The 20,955-nt window shown below is 38.6% G+C and overlaps 1 protein-coding gene, 1 long non-coding RNA gene and 1 other non-coding gene across 5 annotated transcripts; 1 reads left to right on the forward strand and 2 right to left on the reverse strand.

The window, feature by feature from the left end:
• Positions 1-1,748: 1,748 nt before the first annotated feature.
• On the reverse strand, positions 1,749-14,684 carry LOC113618155 (hyaluronidase-like). 3 transcript variants are annotated; one of them, XR_003431899.1, is made up of 4 exons: positions 7,092-7,705; positions 6,827-6,916; positions 6,175-6,256; positions 1,749-2,865 (listed from the first exon to the last, which is right to left on the reverse strand). XR_003431899.1 is itself a non-coding variant. In XM_027102057.1 (4 exons), the coding sequence occupies exons 1-4, from the start codon at positions 12,677-12,679 to the stop codon at positions 2,683-2,685; spliced, it is 321 nt and encodes a 106-aa protein (XP_026957858.1). In that variant the 5' UTR covers positions 12,680-14,684; the 3' UTR covers positions 2,134-2,682. The 3 variants fall into 3 exon arrangements, 1 of the variants encoding a protein (XP_026957858.1); XM_027102057.1 differs by lacking the exons at positions 6,175-6,256; positions 7,092-7,705 and adding exons at positions 12,423-12,458; positions 12,668-14,684 and having other exon boundaries at positions 2,134-2,865; XR_003431898.1 differs by having other exon boundaries at positions 2,141-2,865; positions 6,827-7,705.
• Positions 14,685-15,403: 719 nt separating this feature from the next.
• On the reverse strand, positions 15,404-19,962 carry LOC113618156 (uncharacterized). The gene is made up of 2 exons (XR_003431900.1): positions 19,913-19,962; positions 15,404-16,662 (listed from the first exon to the last, which is right to left on the reverse strand). It is a non-coding gene; the product is annotated as an uncharacterized LOC113618156 (long non-coding RNA).
• On the forward strand, positions 16,458-16,668 carry LOC113618647 (small nucleolar RNA U3). The gene has a single exon (XR_003432078.1). It is a non-coding gene; the product is annotated as a small nucleolar RNA U3 (small nucleolar RNA).
• Positions 19,963-20,955: the final 993 nt, after the last annotated feature.

A 20,955-nucleotide genomic window follows, 5' to 3' on the forward strand; every position in this document is an offset into this window, starting at 1 on the left:
AGACAAAGTATCATTGTTCAGGTAATTCGGGAGCGAGATGGGCACTCTCAGGGTTTCTAACAGGTATTACCAATCATCTTACAAGGTATGTTTCATTTACTAAAGTGGTTTGTAGTATTTATAAGATATTTTGATTACAGTGTATCCTTTATTAATGTCTCTTGGAGAATTATCATAAACATAGTAATGGAGTTTAAATTTCGATCTTTTATTTAAGAAAAATAGAGATGTATGTGTTTGTCTTTGGATTAGACATAATTGATGAGTTTTTATGAGACAGTTTACTAAGCACTATGGTCTGGAAACCCAAAGTTATGCAAGTCAAAATAAATAACAAAAATTCAATGCTTTTCATAATCTGTTTTTAACCTGAGCAGATTTTTTTTAACAAGCCAAAATTTTTGAAGTATCTGTTGTTAGAAATGTGGCATCCTTTGGTTTTAAAACGTTTCTTTTGCTTGCTATTAAATTTAAGTGAAATAAAATATAACGTTTTTTATTTAGAAAAAGTTAAATGATTATTTGTGGGGAATAGAATTGGGGGGTCCTATTTTCTTCTATGTCTTTTCCATACGTTTTCCCTTTTTCTTTCATCTACCTTAATCCTTCTTATGCCTTGACTATTTTGGAGGCATGTTAGTTTAAACAGTGGAAAGCAGTGATGTGTATGCCATCCTTTATATATTCACTGATTAGTGGGTAAAATTGGCTATACCTCTCAATATCTCTGTATCTTATTTTCTTTATCTTCAAAATGGTGATAATATGTATTAATATTTGCCTTTGCCTGCCTTACTGGAATCCACTGCATATCGAAACTCGTATAATAATCGTTGAAAAACTTATTACTGTAAGGATAGAAGGAGCTATTCTTTTTCACTTATCATGGCTTAGCACCAACTTTTTAACAGTTGTAGAAACATTTCTTGCTTGGGCACGAGAATCGAATTACTGTAATTGCAGTCTTGGTGCAGCAGGATACCAACAAAATAGGGGAACTTACAAAGAGCCCCCAATTTAGCTTACTATATTTCACTGCCTCTTTAAAGTTACTTCTCCTGAAAATGAGAAAATAGACAAACAAATGAAGTTTGAAGCTGAGTGTGATCTACCTATCAACGTTCTATATGGCTGGATAAAGTACCAAGAAAAGTCTAATATTTGGAAAGTTTCAGGCAGGAAAACATCTTCCCTAAACTAGGGAGGGAAACGGTATTTGAGATAGTATAATTTCTTTTGAATCTTTATGAAAGAAAATGATCTGGATTACAACTAGGTCAGATCAAGTCGTCATATGAATTTTTCAAATGACTTGCCATGCATTCAAGACTCAAAGGAAATTGCTTCGATACAGTACACTTTAATAAACCAGCAGGTATCACATCAAAGAATTTCCTATACAAATTCCATTTATGGGAGTCTAATAGGGCTTACCTTCTGATACTGATGATTGCCAAATGAATTTCTAAGAGCCCTAGAGATACTTTGGATTAAATTGAGCCCTACAGCACTCAGTATAGATTCCCTCTTGCCCCATGACTTGGTATCCTGGGGTCACTTGTATCATGTAGGATTTCCCAATTGTTGGAACAGAAACAGCTATAACACAATGGTCGCCTTCTGTAGCTCCCATGTTATTGTACGTTCCATATCTCACATGACTTTATTACCAATTTCTCAATTTGCTATTAGCAATCAGAGTCTCAAAACTATCGTAGCAACATCTAATCATAATAGATGCTCCTGTTGCTGTCCAATTTAAGTGTATATTTATTTTTTTAAAAAATAATAAAATGTAGATAACATCTTACTTGACCCATTTTCTTCCAGAAATTTCTCTTCTTTTTTTAAAGTTACCTTCACTCAAACTCTTAGTTCAAATAGAGTCAGTTAATGACCTGGCTCACTCTTCATCCTGCATCAGCCACAGTGGCCTTCTTGAGGCCCTGAAACCCTCCAAACCTGCTCCCACTTAACGACTTTTGCATTTGCTCTTCCCTAATCCAAGAATGCTCTTCTCAGACACATCTGTGATCTGTGCCTCCTGCCTTCAGGTCCTCTCATTAGGCAGCCACATTTCACGACCTTAGATGTAATTTCCAGAGCTCTCCCACACTCCCTAATCCCTTTACCCTGCTTTGTTAGCCTCCACTGCACTTAGCACCATTTGATATAAACGTATTTGTTTATTTATTATAGTTCATTTTCCCACAATAATTTAAGCTCCCCAAGGACAGAGACTTCGGTACATTCACATCCTTATCCTTAGTGCCTCGCATGAAGTAAGTACCCAATAAATAATTGCTCTATCTAATGGCTCTATGGAGCCAATGAATACCTTTATTTATTTATTTATTTTACTTTAAAGCCAACAGATATTTTAGAAGTAGATTGAAGTTAAAGAAAAAAAATCAGCATCTCCTACCCTTCAGTATTTCAAGGAAATATTGACGTTGTCGTAGGGGGTAAAAAAAATCAACAGAATCGCAGAGAAGGTCATGCAGAGAAACCGATAATTTAAAGTTAGCCATAGGAGGCTTATCCTTCCCTCTCAGGACATCCGAAGAACGTTGCTGGCAAGACTCTCCATGCCAGCCATGACAGCAGTGACACACAAGCCCATCCTTCATGTCCTTTATCGTCTTCAGTTTATTGGCTGGAGAAATGATGACTCTCAAGCTCTTAGGGCATATTTCTTACTGCTACTTTCAGGCATATGCAGATAGGAGGAGGATTCAGGTGCTTTTCGAACACATCTTCCATTATTGTGACATAGACTTTGCAGAGTTTGGCTGCTGTTGTCACATTAACAGCATAACTGTCCAATGGCCCTTGAATGAATTTTTGCACAGACAAGCAGGTCTCCTGTAGGAAAAACAGAGATCTATTTAGATCACTTTCATAATGTGATTCCATTATCCAGGTGTTATTTATTAATACCTGAATTTTATATCTGGTAAGGCTGGGAAGAAAGAGCGTTTCAGTGATTAATCATTTAAATGATAGACTAAGTCCTTATAAAGTCCCGTAAGTGATGATCCATGCCTTTGATTAGGAATACACTAACGAACCAATTTCAAACCATTTTCGGGGGAAGATGATTCCACATTTTTCCACTAGAGACTATCCTTAAAGAGATATTTGTAGTAACGCTTTACAAAGAAAATCATTAACGTGGGTTTTTTTAAATTTAAATTTAATTGTGAAACAATTTTGATACTGATACTTCATCTATGTTAATATCAGGTCAGATTTTTCTAAGACTGCCAAGTTCTCCCACTCCTCTTCTTACCTCTGCAGAGATAACCGTCCTCCTGAAGTTGGGGGCGGGGCGTAGTCCTTGCATCCATCTTTTTATAACTTTACTACATATAAATGTAATTATAAACAATATGTAATATTATTTTGTGTTTTTAATTTTTTTCTACTTTTCTTTTTTCTTTAATTAATTCATTAATTTATTTATTTTTGTCTGTGTTGGGTCTTCGCCTCCGCGCATGGGCTCCCCCGTGCTGTGACGAGCGGAGGCCACTGCTCACTGCGGTGTGTGGGCCTCTCATTGTGGTGGCCTCTCTTGCTGCAGAGCACGGGCTCTAGGCACGCAGGCTTCCGTAGTTGTGGCACGTGGGCCCAGTAGTTGTGGCTCACGGGCTCTAGAGCGCAGGCTCAGTAGTTGTGGCGCACAGGCTTAGTTGCTCAGTTGCTCCGCGGCAGGTGCAATCCTCCCAGACCAGGGATCGAACCTGTGTCCCCTACATTGGCAGGTGGATTCCCAACCACTGCACCACCAGGGAAGTCCCAGTGTGTTTTTAAATTTTTATATAAATTTATATTATTTGGGATATTTTATTTTATACAACTTGCTTCTCAAACAACATTCTTGAGATTTTTTTCCCCCATGTTAATACATGTAGCCCTTTTTAATAAAAAAATTTAGCAGTGATTCAGTTTCATAGTATAAATATATCATCCATTATTTATTCATCAGTTGGGTTGTAGGAGAGTCTATAAAAGATCATTATTTACAACCAAATACCTAAGTCACTTGTATAGCATATAGAAAGTAAGGTTGTCTTCCCACAAGTCTACGGTTGGGTGCCATTGATGTGTCCACAGTTTTGGGCTTTAACACTAGGACATATTTCCACCTATGGATGATCACACTGTGCGGCTAGAATGGGCTAGCCTAATTGAAACGACATCATCAGCTAACCCAGAATAATCTGGCTAGAATCTTCATCAATGCCTGCCTTGATCCATAAAGGAAGGACCATGGGAAAATCCTAGTAGATTCAATAAACATCAAGTGTGTTTTCAACTAGCGCGTCAGTTATTTTGTATAAAAAACTCCAATTAATTTAAAACAGTGGGATAGTTTCTCTGGGAGAAGAGGCCCCGGAAATGTGAATCCATCTAATAAGGATTTAGGGGTTCAAATGCAAAGTCATAAGGCAGAATAAAGCACCTAATGGCAGGCAGTTGAACAAGGATCACTTGGGCAATTACAAGTTCTGAAAATCCTGTGTGTAATATTTTTGTTCAAGGCACATTCAGTCTAGGCCAGCTTCATACTATATTTAGGAAAAAATGTCATTTTTAGTCAGGACAAGACTCCTTATCTGAGGCATCTGAGGAGGTTTCTAGGACAGATGGAAAAAAATAAAACCAGGAAACCATAAAATAAAAAAGAAAGGAAGAAAAAGAAAGAAAGTGGGGGGAGGAAAGGGGGAGGAAGGAAGGAAGGGAAAGAGAGAGAGAGAGAGAGAGAAAGAAAGAAAGGAAGGAAGGAAGGAAGAAAGAAGGAAAAAGAAAGGAAGGAAGGAAGGAAGAAAGAAAGAAAGAAAGAAAAAGAAGAAAGAAGGAAGGAAGGAAGGAAGAAAGAAAGAAAGAAAGAAAAAAGAAAAGAAGGAAGGAGGGAAGGAAGGAAGGAAGGAAGGAAGAAAGAAAGAAAGAAAGAAAGAAAGAAAAAGAAAGAAAGGAAGGAAGAAAGAAAGAAGGGGGAGGGAGGAGGAAGAAAAGAAAAGATTGGGGGGAGACTGTAATCAAAGAGAGCATAGAACACAGGTAAACCCAATCAAGTTCAACTGGGGCATCCCCTGTTCTGTCCCAGTCCTCTTCCTTGAAATTCCTTCTTCACTCATCTTCCAGGATGTCACACTCTCCTGGTTTTTCCTTATCTCACTGAATGCTCCTTAATCTCCTTTACTAGCTCTTGCTCAGCTTCCCTACCTCTTAACCCTGGAGTGCCCTAGGCTTAGTTCTTGGACCCCTTCTCTTCTCCAGCTATACTCTCTCTGGATAAACTCATCCCATCTCACTGCCTTAAACAGAACTCCCAAATGTGTATTTCCCACACTTTATCCCTGACTGACTGTACACCCACCTGCCTGTTTGACATCTCCACCTGGATGTCTCACAAACAGTTCAACCTTAACCTACTCCAATCTGATCTCCTGATCCTCTTCCCAGCCTGCTGCTCTGACAGCCTTCCCCATCTCAGCATATGCCAGCTCCCTCTTTCCAATGCCTCAGGAGCAAAAGCTTGGAGGTGCAAGTTTTGTGGGTGTTGGGAGTGTCCCTAACCAAATCTCAAGGGCCCCTCATGCAAGAAGGAGCCAGACCCTACATGGCAGCCACGTGCAAAGGTCTTCAAGAGACAACAACAATTATAAACGTCACCAAATAAATAAAAAGTACCTTGCCCAGCTGTCTCCTCTCCACCCTAGTCTCACCCATCCTTGAAGCAAATGAGCAACGAAACTGATGGTGCTCCTCTTCCCCATAACTGAGACCCAGGCTTGGGGTGTGAGGAGGAGAAGCAAGAAGTTTTAACCTGGAGAATAACAACCACCACCTATATGGCACTTACCATGTGCCAGGTACTGTTTTAAGTGCTTTACGTGTATGAATAATGTCATTCTCATATCAGCCCTATGAGATAGATACTATTATTTGCCCCATTTTACAGATAAAGAAATTGTAGAGATTTGCTCAAGGTCAAATGGCTAGTAGGTAGCAAAAAGTGAACACTGGAACCCAAGCAATTCAACCCTCCTGCTCTTACTAACCCCACCACGCTGACTCGTGCAATGCTGAACGAGAAAGACGTGGCTGTTTTTATATTTTATGAGACTGGATGTTTTAATACCTGAAAATTGAACTATGTGTTAATACCTAGAAGTGAGGAAAAACTGTGGTTTCAGAATTTTCACTTAGGTAGTGTGACAGGCCACCAACTGAACATGTCCAAAGTCAGCTGTGGAAAAATAATAGAGTTATTCCATGTGAGCATTTCTATCAAGAGTAGATTGTTAATAAAGTTTATATAAATATATTTTTCCTCCCATGAGCATTTCTATCATAGATAATCAGAAAATAAAGAATCACTTTTGGAGAATCCATCCTCCATGTGGATGAAAAAATATTTATTTTTAAAGTTTAGTATTCTTTCTTTGCCACATATATATTACATCATTTAATCTACCAAAATTCTGGCAAAATAGGTTTTATTTCAATCCTTTTTTTTAGATGGAGAAATGGAGTCTCAGAGAGGTTAATTAACTTGTCCAAGATTACACCCCTAGAATGCAAAATTTGAATTCTCACTTAGGGTTGTCTGATTGGAAAACTTGTGCCCTTTCTATGCTACTACCAGCAACAGTGGCTGGTACAGAGTAAGTGCTCAATGTGAGTGCCTGTCCTCTTTGTGCTTTATTAAAGTCAAGTGAGTAGATAATCTGCAAATGTTTGTCTCCAACCTGAAAAATTAAAAAAAAATCAATATCTAGAAGACCCCCAAGATGCTGATGGAGTAATCACTGCTTACCTTTGAATCAGAATATTCATATCCTCCCCACAATATTATTCCTGCCGTCCCCAATGCTGCACTCTCACCAACTGCATGTACTAAGTCCTCCTAGAAAAGAGAAGGATCACAAGCGGTTTGTGCCAACCATATTTAGTCATTGACAATTCAGTAAGTCTCAATCCATCAACTGTGGTAAAGAGCACATTGATAATGTTATCTTTGCGTCTAAAACAAAGGACTATAGAGCAGAATTGGAAAGGGTAATTCTGCCTGGGATACTGACCTGATAAATATTTATGATGCTCCAGGCAATATTCTAGACACTAGGAATATAAAAATGAAATAGATTCCAGTTCCTGTTCTTGAGGGAGTGCTTTACTGTGATGATTGAGACAGACATATATAACTACAGCGTAACAAATTAAATTACATATTAGCACCAACAAGATATATATAGATTAGAGGAAGTGCTTAATGCTGCATGGAAAAGTCTGGGAAGACTTCCTTCAAGAGGTGAAATTTTAGAAGGGTCTTTGGAAATGAGTATAAATTGATAAAATAGACTAGAGAGAGCAGAGTTTTATATCCAGAAGGAAGAAAAATGGCAGAGGCTCATATGTATGAAAAAGCATGATCCATCCAGAGAAGTGCCAGTAACTCTTACGGTAAAAAGCACAGGGGACTTGGGGAGAAGTAAAGGCATCTGAATCATTGTATATAAGTAGGATCCAAGTGTCTTTTATGCTATTTTATTTTATTACGCTATTTTAAAGTCCTAGGGTTTAACTACAAGAAAGTTTTAGTACTGGAAGACCACATATTTGCAACTTTTTAAAAATAAATTTATTTATTTTATTTTATTTATTTATTTTTGGCTGTGTTGGGTCTTCGTTGCTGCACCCAGGCTTTCTCTAGTTGTGGCGAGCAGAGGCTACTCTTCATTGTGGTGCGTGAGCTTCTCATTGTGGTGGCTTCTCTTGTTGTGGAGCACAGGCTCTAGGTGTGTGGGCTTCAGTAGTTGTGGTGCATGGGTTCAGTAGTTGTGGCTCGTGGGCTCTAGAGCACAGGCTCAGTAGTTGTGGCGCACGGGCTTAGTTGCTCCTCAGCATGTGGGATCTTCCCAGATCAGGGATGGAACCCATGTCCCCTGCATTGGCAGGCAGATTCTTAACCACTGCGCCACCCGGGAAGTCCCCATTTGCAACTCTGATAGGTATTTTTGGCTGTCACAAAAAATCATATTGGAGGGGGAAGTCAAGATGGCAGGCAGGGATCCCAAATAGGAGATGATGGAAACTATTCAGTGAGAAATGATGAGGGCCTCAACAAAGGCAAGGTCAGTCCTTGTAAAGCAGAGGAGACAGACTGAACAGTTATTTGGAAATTAAGATGGATAAGTTTTAGTTACCTACTGGGTAATAGAAAAAGAGGGGAGGCAGCCAAGTGACTCTCAAGTTGGGTGACTAAGTAGATTATAATTCACCAAGATGAGAAAGAGAGAAGGTTACATTCATGATTATAGACCAAGAGTAAAGAAGCAGGAAATAGGGAGAGATGAAAGACAGAGGGAATGATTGACGGACCATCTGCATTCTTTCCTTCCCTACAAGGAGTGGAGAATCAGAGATCCAGTAGAAAGGCAAAGTGTTCAAAAGCCAGAATGAGAAAGTGGCCATGCTACAGCAAAGCTCCTCTGCATTGTATGAAGTCTCTACTAACACTAGTACTTGTGTTTCACAATTTGTCTAAGTAATGAAACAAGAAAGAAGATCATTCTTCCATTATACTAACTAGTATTCTGTTCATTAAATGAAAATCAAGTCTCTCAGTTAAATTGAGACACTGGAAAGAAAATATTCAGCAGAGTTGGTTTTAAGTGATTTTGTACTTATAATATGAAGAACATAATGATATTATGATAACATAATAAATGTTATTTAGACAATAAATGAGAAATATCCAAACTGTTTGTTGATATGTGATAAATGGAAAGCAACAAGATAGTATTAAAACACTTCAATATACTATTACTCAGGTAATACTAGAGTTTTAGTCTTCTGAAGTAGAGCTCATTTATTTAGCCCATAATTTACTTCCAAAATCAAAAAGTACCAAAAAATGGGAAAGTTATGAAAAAGACTTTCATTAAAATATGGCTCATCTCATTCTCTCATTTTCTATCAAGACAAACTATCTGCATGGATTATTATTATTTTCTACTCAATATTATTAATAACATATTTTATCTGACACACTGTAGCAACTCAATAAATAGTTTTTGAATGAATAAATATAACCTAGTCTTTTTCCCAAAAGGATTTGAGAAAAGTGACATGATTTGAGAGATCTGTTACTTGAGGAATAACTTATTGAGAAGACTTTGGTAGGCATGACTGGTGTCTTCAAATACCTGGGGAACTGACTTTTGAAATAAGGATTTGATTTATTCTGTGTTGCACGAGAAGTTAGAATTAGAACTAGTAGTGGTATGAAGTTATCCAGAAGCAGAGTAGGCTCAACATACTCAAGAACTTTCCAGGGATTAATACTGTCCCCATAGGGCAGTTTTCCTTCTGGAATGGGGAGAGCCCCATCAAAAAGTGCTAAAACAGGTAAGAAAAGAGCCATGTCTGAGTGAGAGGCGGGCTAGAGACCTCTGAGATCCTCCAACTTTTTGTCATGGTGCTATGTTTCTTTTCCTCCTAAACGTATTGAATGAACAGCTGGACTTTGGGAAAATTAAAGACTTCTGCTCTGTGAAAGATGATATCAAGAGAATGAAAAGACAAACTGAAGACTGGGAGAGAATATTTGCAAAAAGCATATCTAATAAAAGATTATTATCCAAAATCTACCAAAAACTCTTAAAACCCAACAACCTGATTTTAAAAGGGAAAAGATCTGAATAGATACCTCCCTAAAGAAGATATGCAAAATGCAACAGCTAATTTGGAAGACAGTTTGCCAGTTTTTTACAACACTAAATATACTCTTACAATTTGATAGAGAAATTTTGCTCCTTGGTATTTACCCAAATTACTTAAAAACTTATGTCCACACAAAAACCTGCACAAGGATGCAGCTTTAATCATAACTGCCAAAAGTTGGAAGCCGCTAAGAGGCCCTTCAATAGGTGAATGGATGAATAAACTGTGGTACATTCAGACAATGGCATATTATTCAGCCTTGAAAAGAAATGTGCTATCAAGCCATGAAGTGCATATTACTAAGTGAAACAAACCAATCTGAAAAGTATTCTCAGTATATAATCTGCTGGAAAAGGCAACGGAGACAGTAAAAAAAAAAAAATCAGTGGGGCTTCCCTGGTGGCATAGTGGTTGAGAGTCCGCCTGCCGATGCAGGGGACACGGGTTCGTGCCCTGGTCCGGGAAGATCCCACATGCTGCGGAGTGGCTAGGCCCGTGAGCCATGGCCGCTGAGCCTGCGCGTCCGGAGCCTTGCTCCACAACGGGAGAGGCCACAACAGTGAGAGGCCCGCGTACCGGAAAAAAAAAAAAAATCCATGGACTTCTAGGGCAGTGAAACTATTCTATATGATACGACAATCGTGGATTCATGTCATTTTTCAAAACCCTGATGTTGTAGAATGTACAACATCAAGAGTTAACCCTAATGTGGACTGTAGACTTTGGGTGATGATGATGATGCATCGCTCTACGTTCACCGACTGTAATGTACCGTTCTGATGCGGGATACTGACAGCAGGGGCGGCTGTGCATGTGTGGAGACGGGGTGGGGAGGGGTAGGAAAACTCTTTCTGCTTAGTTTTGCTGTGAACTTAAAAATTCTTTAAAAAATAAAATCGATTTAAATGGGAAAACATTGACAAAATTGTGTTCATGGGAGCTATATTTCCAATAGAGAAAAGCTAGAAACAACATACATATGTGGAGTTTGTTAAATATATTATGAAATATATTATGTAGTTCCATTAAATAGCATGAAGTATTTCCCAGTTTCTCATCGTCTTTTAACTTTTTCTCTTGTTTTGCCATGAAAGCCCTCATAAGACAAAAGTCAGGTTTAAAGATTCAATTACAGATTGATACGTCTCAAGTAAACATTTCCTGCTTCTCCCTGAAGCCACTCCATCCCCTCTTCCACCCTGAAGGAGCCAGCAGCAGCCTAGTATTTGGAAGAAAGACAATGGAGAAGAAGCAAAACATACCTCCCTTCTCTCATGACAGATATGTTCCCAAAGGATTTAAGCCAAAGAAAAAAGAAAAATATTAACTTTTTTAAATTGAACTTTGAATTTAACTCTATATCGAGTGACCAAAGTGCTAAAATCTGGTCATTGCAACTAGCGATCTGTGGATGATGCAGCTCTGAGAGGTTTGGCCTGATGTTCAGTTTAAACTGATGCCATACGCTTCAGTAAATTGGGGTTGTCCAATAAGTAGCGAATGGAAGGGCAATGGTCCCAAACAGTAATGAGGGGACACCTGCTCCTTCCCTGTCCAATGGGAGGTGACAGGTGAGAGAGAAAATAACCATCAATCAAGAGGGCTTCAGGGAAACAAGTCCAGGAGGTAGACAGTGGAGGTGATTGTACAACAATGTGAATGTACTTAATATCACTGAACTGTACATTTGAAAAATCATTAAAATGGTAAGTTGATTGTATGTTTACTTTACCATAATTAAAGAATAAACTTAAAAAGAATGCTGCAGGGGAAGCAGAAGACTGCCAGTTTTCTGTTATATCAAGAAAGTTAAGTGACCATTCAGAAAAAGAGATGTATGATCTAGGGGATTTTCTTGACTACAGATTTTAAATTACAGAGGATATAATGGACAGGTTTGTCAGGTCAGGGAGGGATGTGAATTTGGCTCCATGACAGGGTATAGAGGAAAATACAAGTGATACAAATAACCTGGGAGTTTGGGCTTTATGTGTTAAAGGCATGATGGAATGCATTCTGATGGAGTCCTAAAGGGAGGTAAGTCATCAGTTCCAATTACAGCCTCCTACTTGTCATTGGTATCTTAGATATTCTGTAGTGAGAAGTATTGGGAAAGGGACATCATTTTGCCAATAGCATTCAGAGTTCTGTGGGCCTCACTTTCAATTCTGCCCAGGACAGTGCCAAAGGTGAAAAAGATGTGGTTTAGCTTTTTGTTATGCATGTTCTTCAACTAAAAAGTGAACCAATTAACATGGTTCTAAACATACACGTGTGTGTGTGTGTGGTGTGTGTATAGAGACATATATACAGATATATATGTCTATATATATCTCCAAATTCATATGTAATTGGGGATTTCATTCTTTCCACTCAATGACAGTAAACTTTGTGACGTCTCCCAGATAGATATGTTTTTTACATATGATGAAATCAACAACCACTAAGTTCATTATGATAACACTTAATTAACTTAGGATCCAGTAAAAAATCACACTGCGGTTTACAACAACTTTAAACCAACAAAGGTTTATAATAACATCATAGAGCCTCTTACAATGTGCTGTGGGGCATTCCAGACATAGGTGAAATTTTCTCTCAAGGCATGTCTTGTTTGCATGAAAGTTGGAGCCCTGTAGAAGCCACATGGCATCAATAGATTTATTTTTTACCTGCAGGTTACTTACGGTTTTGATTTTCTCAGAGAGAGCCATAGTAGTTTTCTAAAAAGAAAAAGAAAGGAAATAATGATTAAAGCAGATTTGACTCCATAGAGCATTTGTTCAAATTCACCCATATTTCCAATTTGTAATAAAATGATGTCAGGTCAAATTCAAATTATTTAAATTCCCCTACAAAAAATAACAAAGGAGTAAAAAATTTTCTATAAAGCTTATAAAATACAGACTTAGACTTTGGTTTGCTTACTTACACAGATTGCCATGGCATTAGAGCCACGTCAGTCTAATGACCTCAAGGACACTGGAACAGGAGTCCAGACATATTTTCTGATCTTCACTGAGTCTAGGACTGTGGGAGAAAATATGAATCTTCCCTGCAGATAGGTTTCCAATTTGTAAGATCTGTCAGATGAACTCAGGCTCCCCGAAAGAGATTCGGCTGGAGCGGGTACAAGAAGAGTATAGTATTCTTGAAGGGTAGGTAGATTGAGGTCCAGCACCCAAAGATTGGAGGGAACAGGTACAAGTACAGTGTGATACTGGGCTTGACCATCTTCTGACCCCTCTTTTTCTCCTCCCTTCAAGAGCTTGACTGCTCTGAATAAAAGAGAACAATGATATAGAAGAAAGCACTGTGATTCCTACTGCCACAGGGACCTATAATTTCCCCGTGGAATTAAAATAGCAAGCTTCTCAGATATCTGGGGAGAGATAAGAAGATCGCTCTTTGGAGGAGTGGAGTAGATTGGTAGCCACACAGAAAACGGGTGGGACAAACCCCTTGAGTGAACTGTGACAAGGGGTCATAAAGTCTGAGCAAAGGACACTGGAGCAGAAGGAATGCAACGTGCTGATTAAATCAGGATCTTTCTTCTCCCTTCCTCTAGGACTCCTCAAGGTACAAATTGGCGGGGACAGAGTAAAGTATTGTATAGCCACATGAGGGGTCTCAGACACTGGAGTTTGTGTATTATTACACATGTGAACCACTTATCCTCAATGGTGGGTAAAGTCAGGAAAAATATGTGAATAACCACACTCATCACATGTTTCTTTAGGAAAAAATTGTCATGTCATATATGCCATTTACTACTGTGCTTTATTCACATCAGGTGGGTGGTGGCTTGTGAAGGTAATCAGCCTGGCTATAGCGGGGGAAAGCTACATTTTCTTAACATGTATATAGTATAGTACGAGTAAATTATGAATTACAGCATAAGGGTATATAAATAACCAACAAATTATACAAAGTTGAATCATTTCTGTAGGTTAGACAACCCAGAGTGCCACCTGAGTTCAAAACGTGAAGATATCAAATGTGGTGAAAAGAAGTCTTGATAAGCTTTGAGCTGGAAGTGTATTTGAGGCTTGAACTTAAGCAGGATTTGAACAGGTTGAATTTGCAAAGGGGCTCCAGATGGAGGGAAGAGCAGGAAGAAAACCGCAGAGGAAGAGAGACAAAGGGCCTGCGCAAATGGTAACACACGCTGCTTTGCGAGGTGTAGATAGCTCGAGGTGGAGAAGTCTAGCAGGAAGTTAGGAATTTTTCTAGAAGTATAGAAGTGGGAATCTTCTTTGTTGAGGAGGCGGTTGACACAAAGGAAGAAAATATCTACAGGCAAAAGGTGAGACAAGAAGATTTTGGAAATCACCTCAAAATTGAAGAAGGAGAGAAAATATCCACTAACAGAAGGAAAAAACAAAAGCCACGAGAGAAAAGGGAAGTCAGGACAGTGTACCCAAGGATAAGAGTCCACAAGCATTTAAAGAAGGTAATGAGCTGTGCAAGATGAGAACCAAGAAAAGACAACTTGCTGAGGCAATCAGATGCTGACTAATGACCTTCAGTATAGCAGTTTCAAGACAGTTATGGGTTTTATGAGTGAATCCACTTAGTGAAGGCAGCATTCTTCCTCAGACTCAAGTGCAGTCTCTGTGTCCTCTTGATGTCTCTCCCTAGGGATCCTTCAGCTAGAGTAAAGAGAGGATTCCGTCTCAAAAAAAGATGCCTGGATGGTTCAGGCCTCTTGACTCCCATATACTCAACTGAATTTACTCCTGAAGAGGTAAAAGAACAAACTGACACTATATTTAGAGTCATAGTAGATAATCAGGAGCTTGATGTCTTTTAGTCCTGAAATACTAGTGGATTTAAGAGATACGGGTAATGCTAGCTGATACAGTAGTATATGACTGTAGATATTTCATAATCTAAAAGATATATTTGGAACAGTACTGCATCTTTCTTTGTGTGTGTGTGTGTGTGTGTGTGTGTGTGTGTGTGTCTGTGTGTCTGTGTGTGTGTGTGGTACGTGGGCCTCTCACTGTTGTGGCCTCTCCCGCTGCGGAGCACAGACTCTGGACACGCAGGCTCAGAGGCCATGGCTCACAGGCCCAGCCGCTCCGCGGCACGTGGGATCCTCCCGGACCAGGGCACGAACCCGCGCCCCGCATCGGCAGTCAGACTCTCAACCACTGCGCCACCAGGGAAGCCCTGCATCTTTCTTTTTTATTTATTAAGCCATCTTATTTTTTCAAGCAGTTGAAAATAGGCATTTGTTAATGTTTAGCTTTGCTTTTAGTATCTTTTGTTTCTGTCTTTAAAATTAAAGATTCAATACCATGGAAAGATTTATAGGCTGCTCAAAAGTGACATATACTCATTGGCACTCTTTTGTAGGGAAGTCTTTAAAAGATGAAAAACAAAAACAAAACCTTCCCAACTTGGGCTCCACAATTTGGGTTAGATTTTAAATTTTAGATTAATAATAAATGTAGCTCAAGAATACACAAAATAAAGTAGGTTGAACTTGATTTGCACCCTTAATGAGTGCAAAAAGGCAAAAGCTAAATTTAAATTTTATTAAACAGAGGATTCTCAGAAACAGAGAAGGCATCTTTTGATGATACGTAAAAATGAGAAGAAAGCTTTCCTTTAAAAAGAAGTTTCTACCTGAAGACTTTGAAAAGATTTACAGTAGAGGGAGTTGTAGTGAAGAGAGAGATATTTTTCAATTTAATTTTTCAAAACTCCACATGGATATTGAAAATTAGAATTATCAAGCAAACATTTATCATTTTATATAATATCAGAACCTTCTGCAGCAAGCATCTGGGAAAATCTTTATTTTTGGAAGTATCAAGTATTACATTGGTTGCTTTGGCAGTGGTTGTACTTGGAGATTACATGCTCAGTTTTCTCCCAGACTCATGAATCTCCTCCTCTTCTGGGGAGGGATAAGGGAAGAGGCAGAGAAAAGATAAAAGTGTTTCTACCATACTATTCTGGAAATTTCTTTCCCTTCAGGACACAAAAACCGTGGAAAGAAATGTGCTTCTCCAATACATGTCTATAGGGTGATGAGATATTTTGGTGTGCTGGGGACAGTCACAATTACACGCATTGTCCTAGGTTCTAGTGCACCTTTTATTTCTCAGTTTTGCTCCAATTTAGAAAATAAATTATATGTACACCCTACATATGTAGCAATTGCCCTATATAGACTCAAGAGAAGTATAACACAGATCTTTCTCAGTTTACGGTGGATTAAGTCTCAATAAGCCCATTATAAGTTGAAAATATTAAGTTGAAACCACATTAATCTACCTAACCTACTGTACATCACAGCTTAGTGCAGCCTCCCTTAAATGTACTCAGAACACGTACATTAGCCTACTGTTGGGCAAAATCATCTAACACAAAGACTGTTTTGTACTAAAATGTTGAAATGTCACCTGTAATTTATTGAATACTGTAAGGAAAAGAAAAATACAGAATGGGCGTATGGGCACAGAATAGTTGTAAGTGTACGAGTTGTTTATCCTCGTGATTGCGTGGCTGACTGGGAGCTGCAGCACTGCCGCTGCCCAGCATCACAAGAGAGTATCTTAGGGCAAATCACTAGCCCAGGAAAAGATCAAAATTCAAAACTTGAAGTACAGTTTCCACTGGATGAATATTGCTTTTGTATCATTGTAAAGTTGAAAAATCGTGGAACCACCATAAGTCAGGAACTGCCTGCACCGAAAATAGGAATTTCAAAGATTATGTTTTCAGGGATCATTTCTGTAGTTCATTATGAGAGAAGTTTCTCTGAATGTGCAGAGCACTTGAAACTCTGAGGAAGAAGCTTATTGTTCTCTCCTGAGTGTGAAGCTGGTTCTTGGTGTTGGTTCTGCAACTGCCATTGGCCACTGATGATCATTCTTCTCTTCCTTTGGGAGAGCAAGGAGAAGAGGACACTGTCTGAGTAAAACAAACAACAAAAAAAGAAGTTTCAAAGTACTTTCTAATTAACCTACAAACTGGAGGAATATGAAATTGCAAAAAAAATTATAAAATCAAAACAAACAATAAAATTGGTGACATCAGTCAATATGATAATTTTATTTATTAACTTTATTCTTTATTTATAAGAGTTTAACGGCTTAGAAATAAGGGTAGGGTTTTTTTTTTAATTTGAAAATTTAACTATAGAATTATTAGTCATCTTCAATAAACCAATTTGTACTTTTTTACTCTTTCTCCTCATGAGAGGAAAGGCTTCATGTAATTTTTGGCTCAAGTTAATGAGCACACTGAAACATCTCATCTCTATTTAAGAGCATGTTAAGATCCATTTATACAGAATACACCAAAATTCCTTTTCTGGATTAATAACTACCAGTGCTACCCCTGAACCAACTCAATTCCACTTAAATTTAAGAAACAATAGTTTTGGACTCATAGATTGATGGAACAGAATACAGCCCAGAAATAAACCCATACATATATTGTCAAGTAATTTATGAGAAAGGAGCCAAGAATATACAACGGGGAAAGGACAGTCTCTTCAATAAATGGTGTTGGGAAAACCGAACAGCCACATGCAAAAGAATGAAGTTGGACCATTATCTTTTACACCATACACAAAAATTAACTCAAAATGGATTAAAGACTTGAATGTAAGACCTGAAACCATAGAACTCCTAGAAGAGAACATAAGTAGTAAGTTTCTTGACATCCACCTTGGTAATGATATTTTTGGATTTGACACTAAAAGTAAAGGCAACAAAAGTGAAAATAAACAAGTGGGACTACCTCAGACTAAAGCTTCTGCACAGCAGAGGAAACCATCAACAAAATTAAAGGCAACCTACTGAATGGGAGAAAATATTTGCAAATCTTATATTGGATCAAGTGTTAATATCCAAAATATGTAAAGAACTCACACAACTCAATGATAAAAAAAACAAACAATCTGATTTTAAATGGACAGAAGATCTGAATAGACATTTTTCCAAAGAAGATATAGAGAAGGCCAACAGATATGTGAAAAAACAATATCACAAATCATTAGGAAATGCAAATCAAAATCACAATGAAATATCACCTGACACCTGTTAGAATGACTATTATGAAAAAGACAAGAAATAACAAGTGTTTGTGAGGAGGGATGTGGAGAAAAGGTAACCCTTGTACACTAATGGTGGGAATGTAAATTGGTGTAGCCACTGTGGAAAACCATATGGAGTTTCCTCGACAATTAAAAGTAGTACTATCACATGATACAGCAATTCCAATTCTGGGTATTTATCTAAGGAAAACAAAAACACCTAACTTGAAAAGATATATGCATTCCTATGTTCACAGAAGCATTATTTACAATAGCCAAGATACGGAAACAACCTATATGTCCATTAATGGATAAATGTGATACACACACACACACATATGTATACATAATGAAATATTATTTAGACATAAAAAGTGAAATCTTGCCATTTGCAAAAACATGGATGGATCTTGTGGGGATTATGCTATGTAAAAACAGAGAAAGGGGCTTCCCTGGTGGTGCAGTGGTTGAGAGTCTGCCTGCCGACGCAGGGGACACGGGTTCGTGCCCCGGTCCAGGAGGATCCCACATGCCGCGGCTGGGCCCGTGGGCCATGGCCGCTGAGCCTGCGCGTCCGGAGCCTGTGCTCTGCAATGGGAGAGGCCACAACAGTGAGAGGCCTGCGTACCGCAAAAAAAAAAAAAAAAACAGAGAAAGACAAATATAATAGGAGCTCACTTGTATGGAGAATCCAAAAAGAACAAAGCCCATAGATACAGGGAGGAGGGAGCAATTAGCTGGTTGTCAGATTGGGGGGTGGGAGGGAGGAAGTGGGATAAATGGGTAAAGGTAGTCAGAAGGTACAAACTTCCAGTTATAAAATAAATAACCCATGGGGATGTAATGTACAGCATAGTGACCACAGTTAATAATACTGTGTTGCATATTTGAAAGTTTCTAAGAGGGTAAATCTTAAAAGATCTCATCACAAGAAAAAAATCTTTGTAACTATGTATGATGACAGATAGTTAACTAGACTTATGGTGGACACCATCTGGCAATATATTCAATATCAAATCATTATGTTATACACCTGAGACGAATATAATGTTGTATGTCAGTTACACCTCAATTTTTAAAAGTTTTAAAATGTTTTAGTTGGTTCAGTAAGATTTTTTCAAGTGCCTCAGTATGGAAACCAGAAGTGAATGAGAAATAACATAAATATATGCCTAAATTGATCACATCCTCATGAGCCAACAAGGGACAGGAAATGAGGGGTGGGTAAAGGAAGATTAGTGAAGCTTCTTCTTCAAGAGGATGAAATAGACATAGAAACCAATGCTGCATAATAAATTATCTTTCAAAATAACATTGAGATTTGAAATAGATGAGTAGAAAGAATTTTTAAAATGCAGAGAAACAGAGTGACTGCATTCTAATTGAATCATAACAGATGATATAGACTTACTTGATTTTTTTATGTACCAAGGGAAAGAAACTTCTATTTTTACTTTATAATGAACTCATGTACCAAAAAAAATGTATTCAGAAAAAAATTCTTGTTGGAATTGAAGTCAAAGAAAGAGCTAGTTTAAAATGTAAGACATTCATTGTAGAAAAATATGTCTGATAAAAAGAGCAAAAAAAAACATGGAGTCAAAATGAATAAATAAAAAATGACTAACAGAGGAGAGGAACCAAGATGGCACAGTAGAAGGACGTGCTCTCACTCCCTCTTGTGAGAGCACCAGAGTCACAACTAGTTGCTGGACAGTCATCGACAGGAAGACACTGGACCTCACCAAAAAAGATACCCCACATCCAAAGACAAAGGAGAAGCCACAATGAGACAGTAGGAGGGGCCCAATCACAGTAAAATCAAATCCCATAACTGCTGGGTGGGTGACTCACAGACTGGAGAACACTTACACCACAGAAGTCCACCCACTGGAGTGAAGGTTCTGAGCCCCACGTCAGGCTTCCCAACCTGGGGGTCCGGCAACAGGAGGAGGAATTCCTAGAGAATCATACTTTGAAGGCTAGTGGGATTTGACTGCAGGACTTCGACAGGACTGGGGGAAACAGAGACTTCACTCTTGGAGGGCACACACAAAGTAGTGTGTGCATTGGGACCCAGGGGAAGGAGCAGTGACCCCAGGGAGACTGAACCAGACTTACCTGCTAGTGTTGGAGGGTCTCCTGCAGAGGCAGTGGGTGGCTGTGGCTCACTGTGGGGACAAGGACACTGGCAGCAGAAGTTCTGGGAAGTACTCCTTGGCATGAGCCCTCCCAGAGTCTGTCATTAGCCCCACCAAAGAGCCCAGGTAGGCTAGAGTGTTGGGTTGCCTCAGACCAAACAACCAACAGGGAGGAAACCCAGCCCCACCCATCAGCAGTCAAGTGGATTAAAGTTTCACTGAGCTCTGCCAACCAGAGCAACACCCAGCTCTACCCACCAGCAGTCCCTCCCATCAGGAAGCTTGCTTAAGTCACTTAGATAGCCTCATCAACCAGAGGGCAGACAGCAGAAGCAAGAAGAAATACTAGCGAATAGAATCCAACAACACATTAAAAGGATCATACACCATGATCAAGTGGGATTTATCCCACGGTTGCAAGGATTCTTCAATATATGCAAATCAATCAATGTGATTAACATCAATAACCATATTAACAAATTGAAGAATAAAAACCATATGATCATCTCAATAGATGCAGAAAAAGCTTTTGACAAAATTCAACACCGATTTATGATAAAAACTCTCCAGAAAGTGGGCCTAGAGGGAACCTACCTCAACATAATAAAGGCCATATATGACAAACCCACAGCAAACATCATTCTCAATGGTGAAAAACTGAAAGCATTTCCTCTAAGATCAGGAACAAGACAAGGATGTCCACTCTCACCACTATTATTCAACATAGTTTTGGAAGTCCTAGCCACAGCAATCAGAGCAATCACAGCAATCAGAGAAGAAAAATAAATAAATAAATAAATAAATAAATAAATAAATAAATAAAAGGAATACAAATTGGAAAAGAAATGTAAAACTGTCACTGTTTGCAGATGACATAATACTATACATAGAGAATCCTACAAATGCCACCAGAAAACTACTAGAGCTAATCAATGAATCTGGCAAAGTTGCAGGATACAAAATTAATGCACAGAAATCTCTTGCATTCCTAAACATTAATGATGAAAAATCTGAAAGAGAAAT

The sequence above is a fragment of the Aethalodelphis obliquidens genome, unplaced genomic scaffold, assembly GCF_003676395.1.
Source record: "Aethalodelphis obliquidens isolate GAN/ISIS:26980383/991018 unplaced genomic scaffold, ASM367639v1 scaffold5, whole genome shotgun sequence".
In the NCBI taxonomy this organism is placed as follows: domain Eukaryota; kingdom Metazoa; phylum Chordata; class Mammalia; order Artiodactyla; family Delphinidae; genus Aethalodelphis; species Aethalodelphis obliquidens.